Source organism: Schistocerca gregaria, chromosome 8 (genome assembly GCF_023897955.1).
Source record: "Schistocerca gregaria isolate iqSchGreg1 chromosome 8, iqSchGreg1.2, whole genome shotgun sequence".
Lineage (NCBI taxonomy): Eukaryota > Metazoa > Arthropoda > Insecta > Orthoptera > Acrididae > Schistocerca > Schistocerca gregaria.
In genome coordinates this window covers 60,651,570-60,668,901 of record NC_064927.1, presented here as the reverse complement: position 1 = coordinate 60,668,901, position 17,332 = coordinate 60,651,570, and the positions used below count along the sequence as shown (strand labels likewise).

The following is a 17,332-nucleotide window of genomic DNA, read 5'->3' as shown; positions in this document are numbered from 1 at the left end:
TTTTTCGTTGCTGCGGTATCTTTCCACGAAATTACGATCACTATTTCCAGCTCCGAACACCGAAATATTTTGGTGATTCCCACCTACTTAGGGATAAATGGCACTCGTAGTAAAATAACAAAAATAAGAGCTCGCATGGAAAGTTTTATTCATTCTTCACGCGTGCTGTTCGAGAGAGAAACGATAGAAAAATAGCCCAAAACATGGTGCTATGAATGTGCCAAACACTGAAGTCTGAACGGTAGAGTAATCATGTAGATGGATAAGCATCTCTACTTTGTTCTTCATCGATATTTGTCTTCGTAGATACACAAAGACCGACCTGCACGCACAGTGTAACGCGCAGCGCGGTGGCTTGTGCCACAAGGAGCTGAGTGAGACGCAGATCGGATACGCACTTCGGAGTCGTCCGCAGCTAGTGCTGTAGTGGCTAGCGTTGCTGCCTCTGAATCACGGGGTCCCGGGTTCGATTCCCGGCCGGGTTGGTGATTCTCTCTGCCTGGGGACCGGGTATTTGTGTTGTCCTCGTCATTTCATCATCAGCTTTCGTGACAGTACTAGATTAGACGGTGTAAAAAATTGGAGTGTGTAAAAATTGGGACTTTGTATGGACGCTGATGACCGCGCAGTTGAGCTCCCTACAAACCAAACATCACCATCACCCGCTTCGGATTAACGACCTTCTGGCGCTCCTTTAAGCAAAAGCTGAGCCTGTCCTCCCATTCCACCTTATCGAATAAAACACACATCGATTTAATGTCACGTACTGAGAACATTGCTAAGCTTAACGCCGTGGTAGCCAGTTAGGTCACTCCACGATAGGAAATCAATTGTAATGAAGAGAGCGGGCAAAAGTGGTAGCGTTTAGGTTACCAAAGGTAAACAGCAAGGGTAGCCGCATGTGAAGTTGCAGACGGTCCGTGCAGCTTCACAAGGAAGAAGTTTCACTTCAGAGATCTGACAGGTAACTTCATATTCCGCCTAGACGCTGATATATTACGTCACAGTAGAAAATGGTCTCAAACAGGCACGCCGCAGCGCAGGGAGCAGGCTCGATACTCGCTTCTGAGAACAGCGATGTCAGTGGGCTAGCACAGGTTAGACTGAGGTGGGAAACGGGCCGATCTGCTGGAACACCTGTACCCACTCACGGCAGGCGTCACTGCTGCACCAAGTGACGTACGACACAGCAATCATAGGAAGGGCAGTGATGTTTAGCTTTCAGTTAAGCGCTGTTGGTAGTGGAGTTTGTTTATGTAATGGCCAGCAACATCCCTTTCTACAAAGAAGGAGGAGGCAAGCATTTGCACGTAACTGACGAGAGGCCCCAGGAGGTGTAGAGCTCCATATCACACTGCCCGATGCCTGTAAAGTGGCGGTGGATTGGTGGCGTCAGTTTTAGATAGGGAGAATAGTGCTGTGCTGGAATCCTTAAAAACCAAGGCTTTTGTATTCAGAGATTTCTCAGTAAGACCGTTGCGGTGAGAACTCTGTCTCTCGTAGCTAGCCTCGGGTAAGGTTTGATAAGTCTGTTTTGCTCACTCGGAGAGCTGATCGCAAGGTTTTTACTTTACAACGCTGCCAGTGGTTGCTCCTTGTTTTAGTCCTCACAGTAGGACCTTAGACCCTGACTTCTGTTGTGCAGCCAGCCGCACCCTTTGCATTTTTAATGCCTGCGGCGGCACGGTTTAGTTCGTCCTTTACCTGCACCTACGTGTTGCAGCAGATCGGCGGTAGGAAAGCCGAGCTGAGAGCTAACGTACTGCAACTCGCATACAACGAAACTATTCTAACAACTGGGAAAAGGTCTTAATTTTGAATGAAAGGTGGAAATACTGGAAATACTTCCGTATATCATGAACCTTGAGATGTACACGTTAACTGCCAATCCCGTGTTAATCTTAACACAATCATGCTCAAACCCTTTCATTCACGTTTCCAAGTTTATGGTAACGTGTTTCCCGAAATGTGAACATCTACTAAGCACGGATTGTTCTTAAATGAAAATGTTCGACATACTATTAAGTTTATCTGTGTGTAACTAATGCAGTTAAGGTTTTAGTCACCAATCTGTTCAATATTCCACGCTGAATAACTGTCTTTCCTACACAAATTTACTTTAAAAAAATCCGTTCTTTCTAAAAAAAAAAATAAAAACGCCGGAATAAATATGCCTTCACTTCAAAACACTTTTGAAACATGCAGCACAACTAAAACCGGCATACTGAAACTTCCTTCGGAGCTCATACTACACACTACCGTACCTCAAAAGAGCTGGGCTCCGACCCCCTTAGACTGTTGTAAGTATTCTATATCTCCAAGAGAAGTCCACCTGCTTAGCTGAATGGTAACATGCTTCCCTCCCATGAAGCGAGCCTGGGTTCGATTCCCGGCCGGGCTGGAGATTTTCTCCGCCCACGGACTGTGTGTTGTGTTGTCCTCATCATCACCGGCGCGCAATGTGTAGTCATCTGCAATAACACTTACACCTGCTGGCGGAATTTTCCCGGACGGAGCCTCCCAGCCGACAATGGCACACGATCATTTAATTTCATCTCCAAGCGAAAAGACGTGCGAAGAATACGCCATTCTGAGGGGTCTGTTTTCTTTAAGGCAAATAGAAAAACATTATTCTCCACGTTAGTCCGCGCTTTTCGTGACTAGCCAATCAACAAATAACACACTTTCGTACTGTACTTTTTCCCGAAATAAATATTTAACATTCTGATATTTTGTTTATACTTTAGGTTATCAACCATTTTCATCTGCCCTCGAATTAGTTTTCCTTTTACCATAAACGAACTTAACATATAATGATACAAAATTCCCCGTCGTCTGCATTCACACTGTCTTAAAACTCCCTCACACTAGAATGAGATTTTCACTCTGCAGTGGAGTGTGCGCTCATATGAAACTTCCTGGCAGATTAAAACTGTGTGCCCGACCGAGACACGAACTCGGGACCTTTGTCTTGCGCGGGTAAGTGCTGTATCAAGAGAGCTACCCAAGCACGACTCACGCCTCATCCTCACAGCTTCACTTCTGCCAGTATCTCGTCTCCTACCTTCCAAACTTTACAGAAGCTCTCCTGCGAACCTTGCAGAACCAGCACTCCTGAAAGAAAGCAAATTGGAGAGACATGGCTTAGCCACAGCCTGGGGAATGTTTCCAGAATGAGATTTTCACTCTGCAGCGGAGTGTGCGATCATATGAAACTTCCTGGCAGATTAAAACTGTGTGCTGGACCGAGACTCGAACTCGCGACGTTTGCCTTTCGCGGGCAAGTCCTAGTTCTGCGAGGTTTGCAGGAGAGCTTCTGTAAAGTTTGGAAGGTAGGAGACCAAGTACTGCCAGAAGTGAAGCTGTGAGGACGGGGCGTGAGTCGTACTTGGGTAGCTATGTTGGTTAGAGCACTTTCCCGCGAGAGGCAAAGGTCCCGAGTTCGAGTCTCGGTCCGGCACACAGGTTTAATCTGGCAGGAAGTCTCTCGCACTAGTTCGTACAGCGTTCGTCAGGAGAACAATGGTCTACATATTTACTTTACATGACATTCGCGCCTCCTTCACACTACTAAAAGTATACACAGAACTGTACAAACATAAATAAACAGAAAAGCCTAAAAGAAATAAACAGAAAAATTCACAGTATACACAGAACTGTAAAACATAAATAAACAAGAAAGCCTTCAAGAAATAAACAGAAAAATTCACAAAAACATTCTCTTGACCTGTTTGCTGAATGCCTCTGAGCACTGCTGGACTGTGATGGTCAAAATTCTACATTATAGTTCCTTCTGTTTAGATCTGTCAGCTACTGTCCTTTGGCAGGTGGAAATTAGAGCTACGTACTCGACTGAACCCGCTTCCACCATCTGTGACTGTGCAAGCATGAGTCATTCTCCCGATATACAGGTTCCAGACAGGAGCGATATACCGCGCCACGCCTCAAGCCTTCAGTGTAGCAGTTAGTCTGAACGATAAAGAAATGCATTTCAGACCGGTGCGCCCCTCGTGCGTTCCCTCGAGTCCCAAAGCCCGCGGCTGTCGTAATTGCTCTGTCACAGTATTCCGCACTGACTCGAGCCGTCGACCTGCCATCACTGGACTTTTATCTTTCTGCATTTGCTCCCAACCACTCTGGAAGTACAGGCTGACCTCTAACCCCTTTTCTTCCTTTCTCTTCTAATCTAGCACACGACATTAATAAACACTCAGAACAAACATTACACGATTCGCAGACAAATGCTCAAAAATGTTCGAATGTGTGTGAAATCTTATGGGACTTAACTGCGAAGGTCATCAGTCCCTATACTTGCGCACTACTTAACCTATATTATCCTAAGGATAAACACACACACCCACTGCCGAGGGAGGACTCCCTTAGATAATCTTGACGACTACGGCATCAAGTTAGGAAACTCAAACAAGATGCAACAGTAGTGAAAAGGTTTGGCAAATTGTGAACAAGCGATCGGCTATACGAGACAGGATAAATGCTACGGAGTAGTAGAAGATGACTGCGTAAAGATGAACGGATTATCTCGAGATAGGAAAAGATGGGAGGCAGCATAAAATCAGCGAACGACTGATGACTGGGAAACGAAGGAAACAGAAAAGAAACAAGGTGTAATCGTAATGGCGCGTTCTCGTCCCGTAGCGCCGCTGTACTGGGAGCCTGGGAGGGGCGCCGCAGGGCGACCGGCCGGCGCGGCCTTCCGCTGGCGCCGGCTTTTCCGTCCCATCGCAACCACACACACACACACACACACACACACACGTGGAGGCAGGAGGATATAATTCGCACCGCGCGACTCCAAGCCACAGTGCGTGGTCTGGACAGCGACATGACGCGCGCTCTCCGACTCCCGCTGGTAAGTCGCGGCTCGTGCCGGAACACTGACCCCTGTCCTCTGCAGAGCTCAGGCGCACTCGGGTTCTTACGCTAGAGATGGCCAAACACAGCCGGTACCGGTATTTCAGTTTCAGATAACCAGTACTTTTCGGTATTTGTTTTGTCTCTGCTGTAACGGCAATTTAAGAACCTTCAACATTGCAGCGCGTCAGCAATCGTTTGTTAATATATTAATGGACTGAGATCCGCCTCGATTGCGACGGGACACGGACCATCGAAAACATGCTGATGTGAGGTGGAGTGTACACCATTAAGTTAAGTTATTCTTTTGACTTTGTTCACATGTACTTTTATGTGTCATCTTTTTCTTTTATAAATATATAGCTATGCTGAGCTTTTAATTATTGACAAAGGTCTTTATAGACACTTTTGAGTTTATTGTTCTGAAGAAGGTGTAGTTATCTACATCGAAACCTAGGTAAACACTAGGTGTTTTTTCGCAATCGAGGCGGATCTCAGTCCATTAATATAGTAACGGCAATTTCTTTTTTTAAAAATTTTTACTAACAGCCAGGTAAAAATCGATATATCAATATGTCGCAGCAGCGATCCTGAAATTTTCTGTTCTCAGATTTTTTTTAAAAACCAATTATGTTTACACGAACAAAAGCAAAACGAGGATAATGGAATGAAGTGGAATTAAGTCGGGTGATGCTGAGGGAATTAGATTAGGAAATGAGACACTTAAAGTAGTAAAGGAGTTTTGCTATTTGGGGAGCAAAATAACTGATGATGGTCGAAGTAGAGAGGATATAAAATGTAGGCTGGCTATGGCAAGGAAAGCGTATCTGAAGAAGAAAAATTTGTTAACGTCGAGTATAGATTTAAGTGTCAGGAAGTCATTTCTGAAAGTATTTGTATGGAAGCGAAACATGGTCGATAAATAGTTTGGACAAGAAGAGAGTGGAAGGTTTGGAAATGTGGTGCTACACAGGAATGCTGAAGATTAGATGGGTAGATCACATAACTAATGAGGAAGTATTGAATAGGATTGGGGAGAAGAGAAGTTTGTGGCACAACTTGACCAGAAGAAGGGATCGGTTGGTAGGACATGTTCAGAGGCATCAAGGGAGGCAGCGTGGAGGGTAAAAATGGTAGAGGGAGACCAAGAGATGAATACACTAAGCAGATTCAGAAGGATGTAGGTTGCATTAGGTACTGGGAGATGAAGAGGCTTGCACAGGATAGAGTAGCATGGAGAGCTGCATCAAACCAATCTCAGGACTGAAGACCACAACAACAACATGTTTACTCGCAAAACTTCCATTGCTTTGAAAATACTGGGTTATTATATAAAATGCGAAAGACTGATCAGTGCTGTTTTAATGTTGTTGTTGTGGTCTTCAGTCTAGAGACTGGTTTGATGCAGCTCTCCATACTACTCTGTTCTGTCCAAGCTTCTTCAAGTAACTACTGCAACCTACATCCTTCTGAATCTGCTTAGTGTATTCATCTCTTGGTCTTCCTCTACGATTTTTACCCTCCACTCTTCAATACTAAATTGGTGATCCCTCGATGCCTCAGATCATGTCCTACTAACCGACCCCTTCTTCTAGTCAAGTTGTGCCACAAACTCCTCTTCTCCCCAATTCTATTCAGTACCTCCTCACTAGTTACGTGACCCACCCAGCTAATCTTCAGCATTCTTCTGTAGCACCACATTTCCAAAGCTTCTGTTTCCTTCTTGTCTAAACTATTTATGGTCCATTTTCACTTCCATATATGGCTACACTCCGTACACATACTTTCAGAACAGACTTCCTGACGCTTAAATCTATACTCGATGTTAACAAATTTTTCTCCTTTAGAAATGCTTTCCTTGTCATTGACAGTCTGCATTTTATATTCTCTCTACTTCGACCATCATCAGTTATTTTGCTCCCCAAACAGTAAAACTCCTTTACTTCTTTAAGCGTCTCATGTCCTACTCTAATTCACTTACCATCATTAATTCGACTGCATTCCATTATCCTCGTTTTTCTTTTGTTGATGTTCATCTTATAGCCTCCTTTCAAGTCATTTTTCGTTCTGTTCAAGTGCTCTTCGAAGTCCTTTGCTGTCTCTGACAGAATGACAATGTCATCGGCAAACATCAAAGTTTTTATTTCCTTTCCGTGTATTATAACTCCTACTCCAAATTTTTATTTTGTTTCCTTGTCTGCTTGCTATTTTAATAACAACGCCGAAAGTTAGAAACGAGCAACAAACACATGATTTAAGAGTAGGTACCGCATCACTGAGATATTAATGTACCTGTTGTCCTTTACTGTCCAGAAGCAGTGATTCTATCGGTTTCTGGGAGTGTCGTAGAAGGTGTACGCAACGCTTCCCATTTGTAGTCCAGAAATGTTTATCGCTGGTAGGAGGTTCAAATGGCTCTGAGCACTATGGGACTTAACTTCTGAGATCATAAGTCCCCTAGTACTTACAACTACTTAAACCTAACTAACCTAAGGACATCACACACATCCATGCCCGAGGCAGGATTCCAACCTGCGACCGTAGCGGTAGCGTGGTTCCCGACTGAAACGCCTAGAACTGCTTCTGCCACAGCGGTAGGAGGTTCCGCACCTTCTGATGGATTCTTATCGCCTTCGAATGATACTGTTTCTGATGAGAGGCGTCGGTTTAGAAATGAGCACGTTATAGAACGAGAGTTTATGAACATACTGGACAATAAACATTGCTCATTCGAGTAATTCATTACTGAAATTTTAACTATCGTCACGCTTCTGGTAAATGTCCTATCTTTTCTACGATCTATAAAGCTGAATTGATTTTTTTAAAGAGCTTTTTTAGTTTTATCATAAAGATTGTACTCAAATTCATGTTAAAAAGTAAATAAATATGTTTGACTACGAAACGGAATTTTTATTCGAATTAATGAAAGAAAAAGGAGATTGCAAATTATACACAAAAGTTTACAATTTGTCTGCCATTGCTACGAAATAATAAAACAGAAATGAATTTAAGTTAACAGTAATTCATTCATTGTCGATAATAAAAATTGAAAATACCCGAGCAGCTGCCTGTCTGTGTCCACATTGTACGCCTTTATCTGTTTGTAGCTACTAGCAAACGGACAACATAACACGAAACATTTTACACAGTAAACGTATAAGGAAATCTCAGAAGTTCTGCCCGGAAGGAACGCTGAAACAACCAGTTTTCCGTATACTGGTGTTTTTCATCTCCAGTTCTGCAATCAAAACAATCGATACGAACCTATTTTCGGTTTTTATTGCTACTATTTTCACTATTAAATGTACACATCAAACAACTGTTGGAAAGTTGTAAGACTCACTCACAGTTTTACCTTAAACGCTTGAAGGCACATAGAATCGAAATATCCGATTGCGGACTCTTCACTAAACTCGCTGAACAAGAACGTGGATAGTGCGCAATCTCGTCTCATTTCCCTTCTGATTTCCGTTCATGCGTCTCTCTGTGCATTGGTGTTTATGCAGAACTAAAATAAGTCTTAGGTCCTTCCAGTACAATCACTGCGCACCCAGTCTGGGACAGTGACACAACTAAAAATGCATTACATGAGCAAACTCGACTTAAAGACTATTTCTATACAACTTAAGTAGAAATGGTATAAGCCTCCTTTAAATTTCAAGTGAGTGTTGTCGGCAGTAAATTCCACTACTTTTCCCGTGCGCCTTGAGGCGGTTCACAAGCATTTTTCAGTGACATAAACTAAAGATACGTTTTCTCTAGTTGTGTCACTCTTCTCGCGGTGAGTGGTATGTTCCTCATTGTCTTTTAGCTTCTAAAAGACTATCTCTGTATCCACGAATGCAACGAACGTCTTCCAGTTAACACGGTGTTCTCGTAGAATAGTTCTTACTGCTGCGAGAGCTTCTCTAGTTCCCTTTCCAGATCTGAAGTCAAACTGATAGTGGGGAGTAATCGCATATTGTTCAGTATTCTTTTTAATCTTGTTCTTAATTATTCTGAGCAATAGTTTCGATGTAGCTGAGAGCAAAGACAATGTGCTATAGTTCGAACTTTCAATGATATTTGTTTTCTTCAGTAACGTGACTAATCTGCCCTCCTTATTATTCGAGCATGAACGGCACAATGAGGGACTAATGGTGTGCTTACAGTAGCTGTTTCGACTGCGAGCCAGTCTTCTTCTTCAGTTATGTACTTATCTGTCCAAGCTGCACGGATCCCAACCAGGCTGTGATCTATTGTCTGTCTTGCGCGGCTAATTACGTGTAGATGTGCCGTCAGGGTGCTGCCGATGTCATACGAAATCGCACCTAGTCCAGGTGTAGATACGTTATGTCCAGAACGCAGTGAGGTTGGGTACAGGTCCTCAGCTGGCCTACTCCTAATGAACATGCGGGTGCAGCTGGCTTTGGGACAGGACCAGCTGTAATCAGAAAACAAAACAAACCTTCACCCTGTACTCCAATGATCTCCTGCTTGATACCACTGGAGTCGAAAATGACGGTTGCTGAGGTCAGTTGAAAGCACGCTACAGGGCGTCTGGCTCTGAGCTGTCTACATCTACATCTATGTCTACATTTATACTCCGCAAGCCACCTGACGGTTTGTGGCGGAGGGTACTTTGAGTACCTCTATCGCTTCTCCCTTCTATTCCAGTCTCGTATTGTTCGTGGAAAGAAAGATTGTCTGTATACCTCTGTGTGGGCTCTAATCTCTCTGATTTTATCCTCATGGTCTCTTCGTGACACATACGTAGGAGGGAGCAATATACTGCTTGACTCCTCGGTGGAGGTATGTTCTCGAAACTTCAATAAAAGCCCGAACCGAGCGTCTCTCATGCAGAGTCTTTTACTGGAGTTTATCTATCATCTCCGTAACTCCTTCGCGATTACTAAATGATCCTGTAACGAAGCGCGCTGCTCTCCGTTGGATCTTCTCTATCTCTTCTATCAACCCTATCTGGTACGGATCCCACACTGCTGAGCAGTATTCAAGCATTGGGCGAACAAGCGTACTGTAACCTACTTCCTTTGTTTTCGGATTGCATTTCCTTAGGATTCTTCCAATGAATCTCAGTCTGGCATCTACTTTAGCGACGATTAATTTTATACGATCATTCCATTTTAAACCTCTCCTAATGCCTACTCCCAGACAATTTATGGAATTAACTGCTTCCTTTAAGTAACCGATTTGTAACAGTTCGTTGTGTCACCGTGGAGCCAAGTGCTGCCGCGGGTGGAGTACGATGCGCTGGAGCCATAAGCCGAAATCGCTGGTCTTCCCTGTGGGTCCGGTCTTCTTACGACCGCACGTTTTCGTGACCGCCGCTGCCGGCAATCACATTCAGTGACTAAATTCCTACCAAGGCTTTCTGCAGTATCGCACAAGGAACATCCAGCTTCTCGGAGCGTTATTAACGACTTCTTTCAAACTCAATGATGATGATGTTTGGTTTGTGGGCCCTCAACTGCGCGGTCATCAACGTCCGTACAATGTCACAATCTTTACACATTCCAATTTTAGCCACATTCACGAATGATGATAATTACGAAATGATGGGGACAACACAAACACCCACACCCCGGGAAGAGAAAATCCCCAACCTGACCGGGAATCGAATTCGAGACCCCATGATTCAGATGTTGTTCAAATGTGTGTGAAATCTTATGGGACTTAACTGCTAAGGTCATCAGTCCCTAAGCTTACACACTACTTAACCTAAGCGAGGACTCGAACCTCCGCCGGGACCAGACGCACAGTTCATGACTGCAGCGCCCCAGACCGCTCGGCTAATCCCGCGCGTCATGATTCAGAGGCAGCAACGCTAGGAATTAGACCACGAGCAGCGGAGGTGTTGGTGGGGTGTTGATAATGTTGCCTTAAAGGCATTCTTGAGTAACATCAACTCATCACGTTCAAACTTAAAGGTAACTAAGGCTGACGACCGCTACAGCGTGTTGTTGTTGTTGTTGTGGTCTTCAGTCCAGACACTGGTTTGATGAGGCTCTTCATGCTACTCTATCCTGTTCAAGCTCCTTCATCTCCCAGTACCTACTGCAACCTACATCCTTCTGAATCTGCTTAGTGTGTTCATCTCTTGGTCTCCCTCTACGATTTTTACCCTCCACGCCACCCTCCAATGCTAAATTTGTCATCCCTTTATGCCTCAGAACATGTCCTACCAACAGATCCCTTCTTCTAGTCAAGTTGTGCCACAAACTTCTCTTCTCCCCAATCCTATTCAACACCTCCTCATTAGTTACGTGATCTACCCACCTAATCTTCAACATTCTTCTGTAGCACCACATTTCGAAATCTTGTATTCTCTTCTTGTCCAAACTATTTATCGTCCATGTTTCACTTCCATACATGGCTACACTCCATACAAATACTTTCAGAAACGACTTCCTGACACTTAAATCTATACTCGATGTTAACAAATTTCTCTTCTTTAGAAACGCTTTCCTTGCCATTGCCAGTCTACATTTTATATCCTCTTTACTTCGACCATCATCATTGATTTTTCTCCCTAAATAGCAAAACTCATTTACTACTTTAAGTGTCTCATTTCCTAATCTAATTGACTCAGTACCACCCGACTTAATTCGACTACTTTCCATTATCCTCGTTTTGCTTTTGCTGATCTTACATCCTCCTTTCAAGACACTGTCCATTCCGTTCAACTGCTCTTCCGAGTCCTTTGCTGTCTCTGACGGAATTACAATGTCATCGACGAACCTCAAAGTTATTATTTCTTCTCCCTGGATTTTAATATCTACTCCGAACTTTTCTTTTGTTTCCTTTACTGCTTGCTCAATATACAGATTGAATAACATCGGGGAGAGGCTGCAACCCTGTCTCACTCCCTTCCCAACCATAGCTACCCTTTCATGCCCTTCGACTCTTATAACTGCCATCTGTTTTGCGTACAAATTGTGAATAGCCTTTCGCTCCCTGTATTTTACCCCTGCCACCCTCAGAATTTGAAAGAGAATAATCGAGTAAACATTGTCGAAAGCTTTCTCCAAGTCTACAGCGTGTATTTAAATCAAATCTGACTTCCATCCTCACAGTGGCGCTACCATCGCCACTCTCACGTGAGTGGCTCGAAGGTTTTACAGACTTCATATTTCGGAAGTAGAAAAGTCCCTGTCAACTGCCGTTTGCGTCGCACAACTCCCCCTGATGTCATTTTCTTTCCTTTCAGTGTGTTATATTTCATGCTTTGCGATCATCGAAATAAAAAAATGGGAAAAAATGATCAACTGTTTTGTGAAATGAATCGACTAAAAGTAAGAAATAAAAGAGATCAAAGAAACAGAATTTTTAAGAGTAGTAGACGATATCTGTATGGTGGAATATCAGTCAATTGTCTCCTTACGTCACTAACATATGAGGGTCTCAGTTGCTGTACGCGATATGAAGCATGACTCAAAGGCGCGTCATATATTTTATTTGTTTTAGACAATTTTCACGAAATTTGTGACCGATTTGCTGTCTTCAATTTTTTTATTTTAATTTGCTGACTGCATGAATTCTGAGTACTAATAATCAATTAAAATTTGTTTAAAAAATTCGAAACATGAAGTAGATAATTCTTTTGGCATGATAATTCTTCGCGCATATTTGTATCAAATTGTATCTGGACTACTTGCATTTTTATGCGATTAGTTCTCAAACATGAAAACATTTATTTATAAAAAATGACGATAGGTTACTTGTTGATTAAGATTTCAATTTGATAATGATCACAGAACGTAAATCGTTGAAAAAAGTTGTCTCATGCAAGAATTTAACCAGCAACCTTGAGATTACACGACTACACTCCTGTTCCTCGTAAGTTCAACGCGAAAGTAAACACTGCTACGTGTGCGTGTGTGGCCCTACGGCGTGTTTGTGCTTCCACCTCACAGCTCGTTTATCAAATGACTCTATGCACTATGGGACAACATCTGGGGTCATCAGTCGCCTAGACTTATTACTACGTAAACCTAAGTAACCTAAGGGCCTCACGCACATCCATGCCCGTGGTAGGATTCGAACTGCGACCTTAGCAGCAGCGCGAGCTTGTTTATTGCCTTACCGGTTGAAGCATATGCGATCGGTGAAAACGATGAACAGGAGTCAGACGGTATAATTCCATTTAGTACAATTTGTAAGAAATCTAGTACTCGGTATTACACAAATTTTTACTATATCGGTAGCGAACGACATTTGCCTTACCGGTTGAAGCATATGCGATCGGTGAAAACGATGAACAGGAGTCAGACGGTATAATTCAATTTAGTACAATTTGTAAGAAATCTAGTACTCGTTATTACACAAATTTTTACTATATCGGTAGCGAACGACATTTTCCTAGTTTTCAGCTCCTATGCTTCACTGAAGAATACGAAACAGTTTCGCAGATTTTGACGGTGCATACGGAAGTAAGACCACTTCAGAACAGGAAAAACCACTGGCTAATGACACTTGAAACAACTAATACAAATGTTGAAAGTTTGAAACGTTAACTGGCAAAAATAGTGTAGATTTTCTCCGAGTTAGCATCCTTTATGCTGAACTATTGGGGTTTCTCGATGTGACTGATTGATGGTGTGCTTTTTCCCACGTTCTTGTTTCCATTTCATGCACAACTGAAACTCGTACGTATAGTGTTCGAAAGGAATGGACATTCAGATCGCCATACGGAACGGGTGTTGCAGTCAAAATCAAGAACGCCTGAGAAAGGGTCTGAGAAACCAAGAAGCGCTTATCCGCTTTATTCTGGCCCAGTATCCAGAAGTATCGGTAGACTCCTCTTGACGCATTACGTCCTGTTAAACAACAATCTGGGTCTCTGGAGGCCGGGTGTATACCGCATTCGACGCGAATGTTACGTCCCATTGGAACAGTGGAGGAGAGACGCCACCAGCGGTGGTCTACTCAGTCTGCCTTCGGCGGTGACAGACTGCGGACCGAGTTGCCTGCCGGCCGCGCTCTGGTGCGCGCGCCCGTTTGTTTACGCCGGAGCAGCTTCGCGTGAGTCTACAACGAGATGGCACACTCGTACAGAAAAACGACCTTGAAGTTCAGTTTTGTGAACGACTATACACGACCAAAAGCACACGAGATCGAACGTTTCTTAAAAGAAGAGATACAAATCGATCCACAGGAAATCGTAGGAATGAATTTATCGATCGTTTCGTCTATGTCAAGCTTGTTGACGAGGCTGCTTGCGAAAGGCTTCTACAACGATCACCGAACGGGTATCGTTTCTGTCATGCCGACGGGCATTCGGCCACATGGGATAGAACGGCACCGTACGGTCGAAAGGCGTCGGTAACAAGTTGAGACGGGACCTCAAACGGAAGTTGGAAGACTCGTACAGTGCGGTCGGTCACGCGGGAATGGGGATCCGCACTGTACGAGTCTTCCAACTTCCGTTTGAGGTCCCGTCTCAACTTGTTACCGACGCCTTTCGACCGTACGGTACCGTTCTATCCCATGTGGCCGAAAAATGGACGAGTTTTACCACGAACCCCGTTTTAAATGGGGTGAGACAAATACGGATAGAACTGCGAAAGCACGTCCCCTCTTATTTGCACATAGGAGCTTGTCGAGCGATTATAATCTATGATGGGCAACCTCGCACTTGCTCGGGGTGCGGGAAAGAAGGTCACGTCCGCTCGGAATGCCTCCAGCGCCGTTTGGTACAAACCCCACGGGATGACGCTCAGGCACCACAACAGATGACTGTCTTATCGTGGACCTTTGTGGAAGCCCTGAGAGGCGACGTGGAGGAGATTTCCGACGGACACCAGCAGCTGCCCCCTATAGAGAACATGGACACCAACGGACTGGAACTCCGACCACCGGTTCCACCACAGCAGACACAGGACACCACACAAGAGGTGCAGCTGACTGCCGCTCCAGGCTCATCCGTGGTGGCTGCCAGTGCTTCCACCGAGAGCGTGACAGGCCAGGACCAAGACGGAGGATACTCAACCCAAACAGCCGATGCGGAAGCAAGTCAACGGAAACAGCGTTCGTCGAAGAGAAGAAAGAAGCGTCGACTGACTTCTGCTGACGATAGCCATAGTCCCGAGGGGGCAGTGGACGACAACGACAGTATCGACCTGAGACCTGTGGATTCAACAGATACCGAGATGACGGTGCAGGAATTGCACAGCGGTGATAACTTGAAGTCTCCTTCTGATGACCGGACAGCGGAAGTGGAGATGACAACTGTCCAATATCAGAGCGGTGACGACGTTGCCTCCCATCCTACGACCAGTTCCGGAAATATGCTGGAGGACTGGGCGCAAGAAATGGACCAACAGGAACAGAACGGAAATACGAACGCGACGATTGAGGATAGTCCTGGCCAGAGGCCGGGAGGGGTCGGGAAATGTTGAACAACTTAGTGTGGTGAGGAGCGCCGGGGGTGCAGATAGACGCTCAATGACACCGCCCTACAACTGATGAACACACGCCAGGCGTACCGCATTGACACGATAAACATTAATGGCATTCGGACACCGCTTAAAATTCAAATGCTGAAAGATATGTTACGCGCTGCGGACGTGGATATTGTACTCCTACAAGAAGTGCGTTTCACATCGACGCCAGATTTCTACGGCTACGAGGCACATTATTCAGTGCACGATGAAAGTGGATGCGGTGTGGCGATTCTCACCAGGGAAGGAATAGGACTGGAGGACGTCATGTCTCTCCCTTCGGCACGTGGCATAGCGATCACTGTCGACGGCGTTCGTTTCATCAATTTATACGCCCCATCTGGCTCCACAAAACGAAGAGAAAGGGCGACCTTTTACACCGAAGAGATAGCACCGTTGTTCGCTGGACACTGTGATAACTATATAGTGGGCGGCGGCTTTAATTCTGTCGTCAACAAAAAGGACGAAGTACCTTATTACGTATAATGCATGGAACTGCGTGCGTTGATTACCGAAATGGCGCTTCTGGATACCTGGGAACTGCAGCATGGCGGCAGACCGTGTTACACGTTTGTAACGGAACATTCGGCGAGTAGACTTGATAGAGTGTATGTGACTCGAGCTCTACGGACGGCGATACTGGATGCCGAAACCTGGCCGGCGGCTTTTACGGATCATATGGCGTACGTCTGTACGATTTCACTACCGCGTCAGAAGATGTGGCGGAGTAAGGGTCCCTGGAAAATGAATTGTGCACTTTTACGTGACACTCCCTGTGCCGGTCGATAGAGGCGGCCTGGGAGACCTGCGTTCCCGCCAACGAGCATACACCTCGGTTCTCCAGTGGTGGATCAAATGGGCAAAACCAACGTTACGGAGAACGTTGATACGATACGGGCGGGACAAATCGCAGTGGAACCGCACGACGGCTGATTTTTATTTTACAGCCCTGAGGGAGCTGATGACCCAACAACCATCGCCAGAAAGGACACGGCCATGCGTAGGATAAAAGCCAAATTATTACAGCTGACGAGACAAAGAATGGAAGGTATAATGGTCCGGGCGAGATTGGCGGACACAGTTACTGCCGAAACCCCTTCCATGCACCACGTAGTACGTGAACGCCAACGACGACGCAGGACATTGATCAGGGAACTAATCTCTGAAACTGGCCAGCAAGTTGTGAACCAGCGTGATATTGCTCATGTGTTTACTATTTCCGCGAGTTATATGGACCTGTACAAGTGAACCACGAGACACTACATGATGTCATCTCGGAAATGCCAGATAGAGAACCACCACTGGATGCAGAGACTTTCATCACAGCGATAACAGAGGACAAGCTGACAGATGCAATTGCCAGGGGGGCTCAGAACAAGTCCCCAGGACAGGACGGCTTCCCAATTGAATTTTACCGCGCCTTTGCATACCTCATGGGACGGACCTGGATTCAGATGTACAGCGAACTTCTGTTACCACAGACTGAGATACCTGCCGAATTCACGGAGGGTACCATCATCCCAATACCGAAACCACGTGGTGGCAGGAGGCCAGGAGATTATAGACCACTCACTCTCTTGAACTGCGACTATAAGATTTTTGCGCGCATCCTTGGGGCTAGCCTACGGTCTTCAATTTCTGATAGACTCCTCATTGATCAAACTTGCCTCTGCGGTAAGAGTAACGTACATACTGCGCTCGGTGACTACCGAGATATCATCGCATTAGCAGCGGCATGTCGAATGCGTGGAGCACTCGTAGCTATTGACTTCGATCACGCGTTCGACAGAGTGGATCACACCTTTCTGCATGCGGTGATGGGCAGATTGGGAATCCCACAGGCCTTCATTCTAGTGATCATGCGACTGTTACACGGCGTGCTATCAAAGGTCTCGGTGAATGGACGAGGCACTGACTACATTGTTATTTCAAGGTCAGTTCGTCAAGGGTGCCCCCTTTCGATATTTTTGTATGCAATGGCTTTGGAACCCTGTCTATATGGTCTACGAAGACGGTTGGAG

General features: G+C 45.1%; 1 protein-coding gene across 1 annotated transcript in view; it reads left to right on the top strand.

Moving 5' to 3' along the window:
• Window positions 1-4,826: 4,826 nt before the first annotated feature.
• Window positions 4,827-17,332, top strand: part of LOC126284686 (uncharacterized) — a 121,017-nt gene continuing 108,511 nt past the window's right edge. The window contains exon 1 of the mRNA XM_049983807.1: window positions 4,827-4,870. Coding sequence (XP_049839764.1) covers window positions 4,844-4,870 — 27 coding nt within the window. The 5' untranslated portion in view covers window positions 4,827-4,843. The remainder of the gene's footprint in view (window positions 4,871-17,332) is intronic.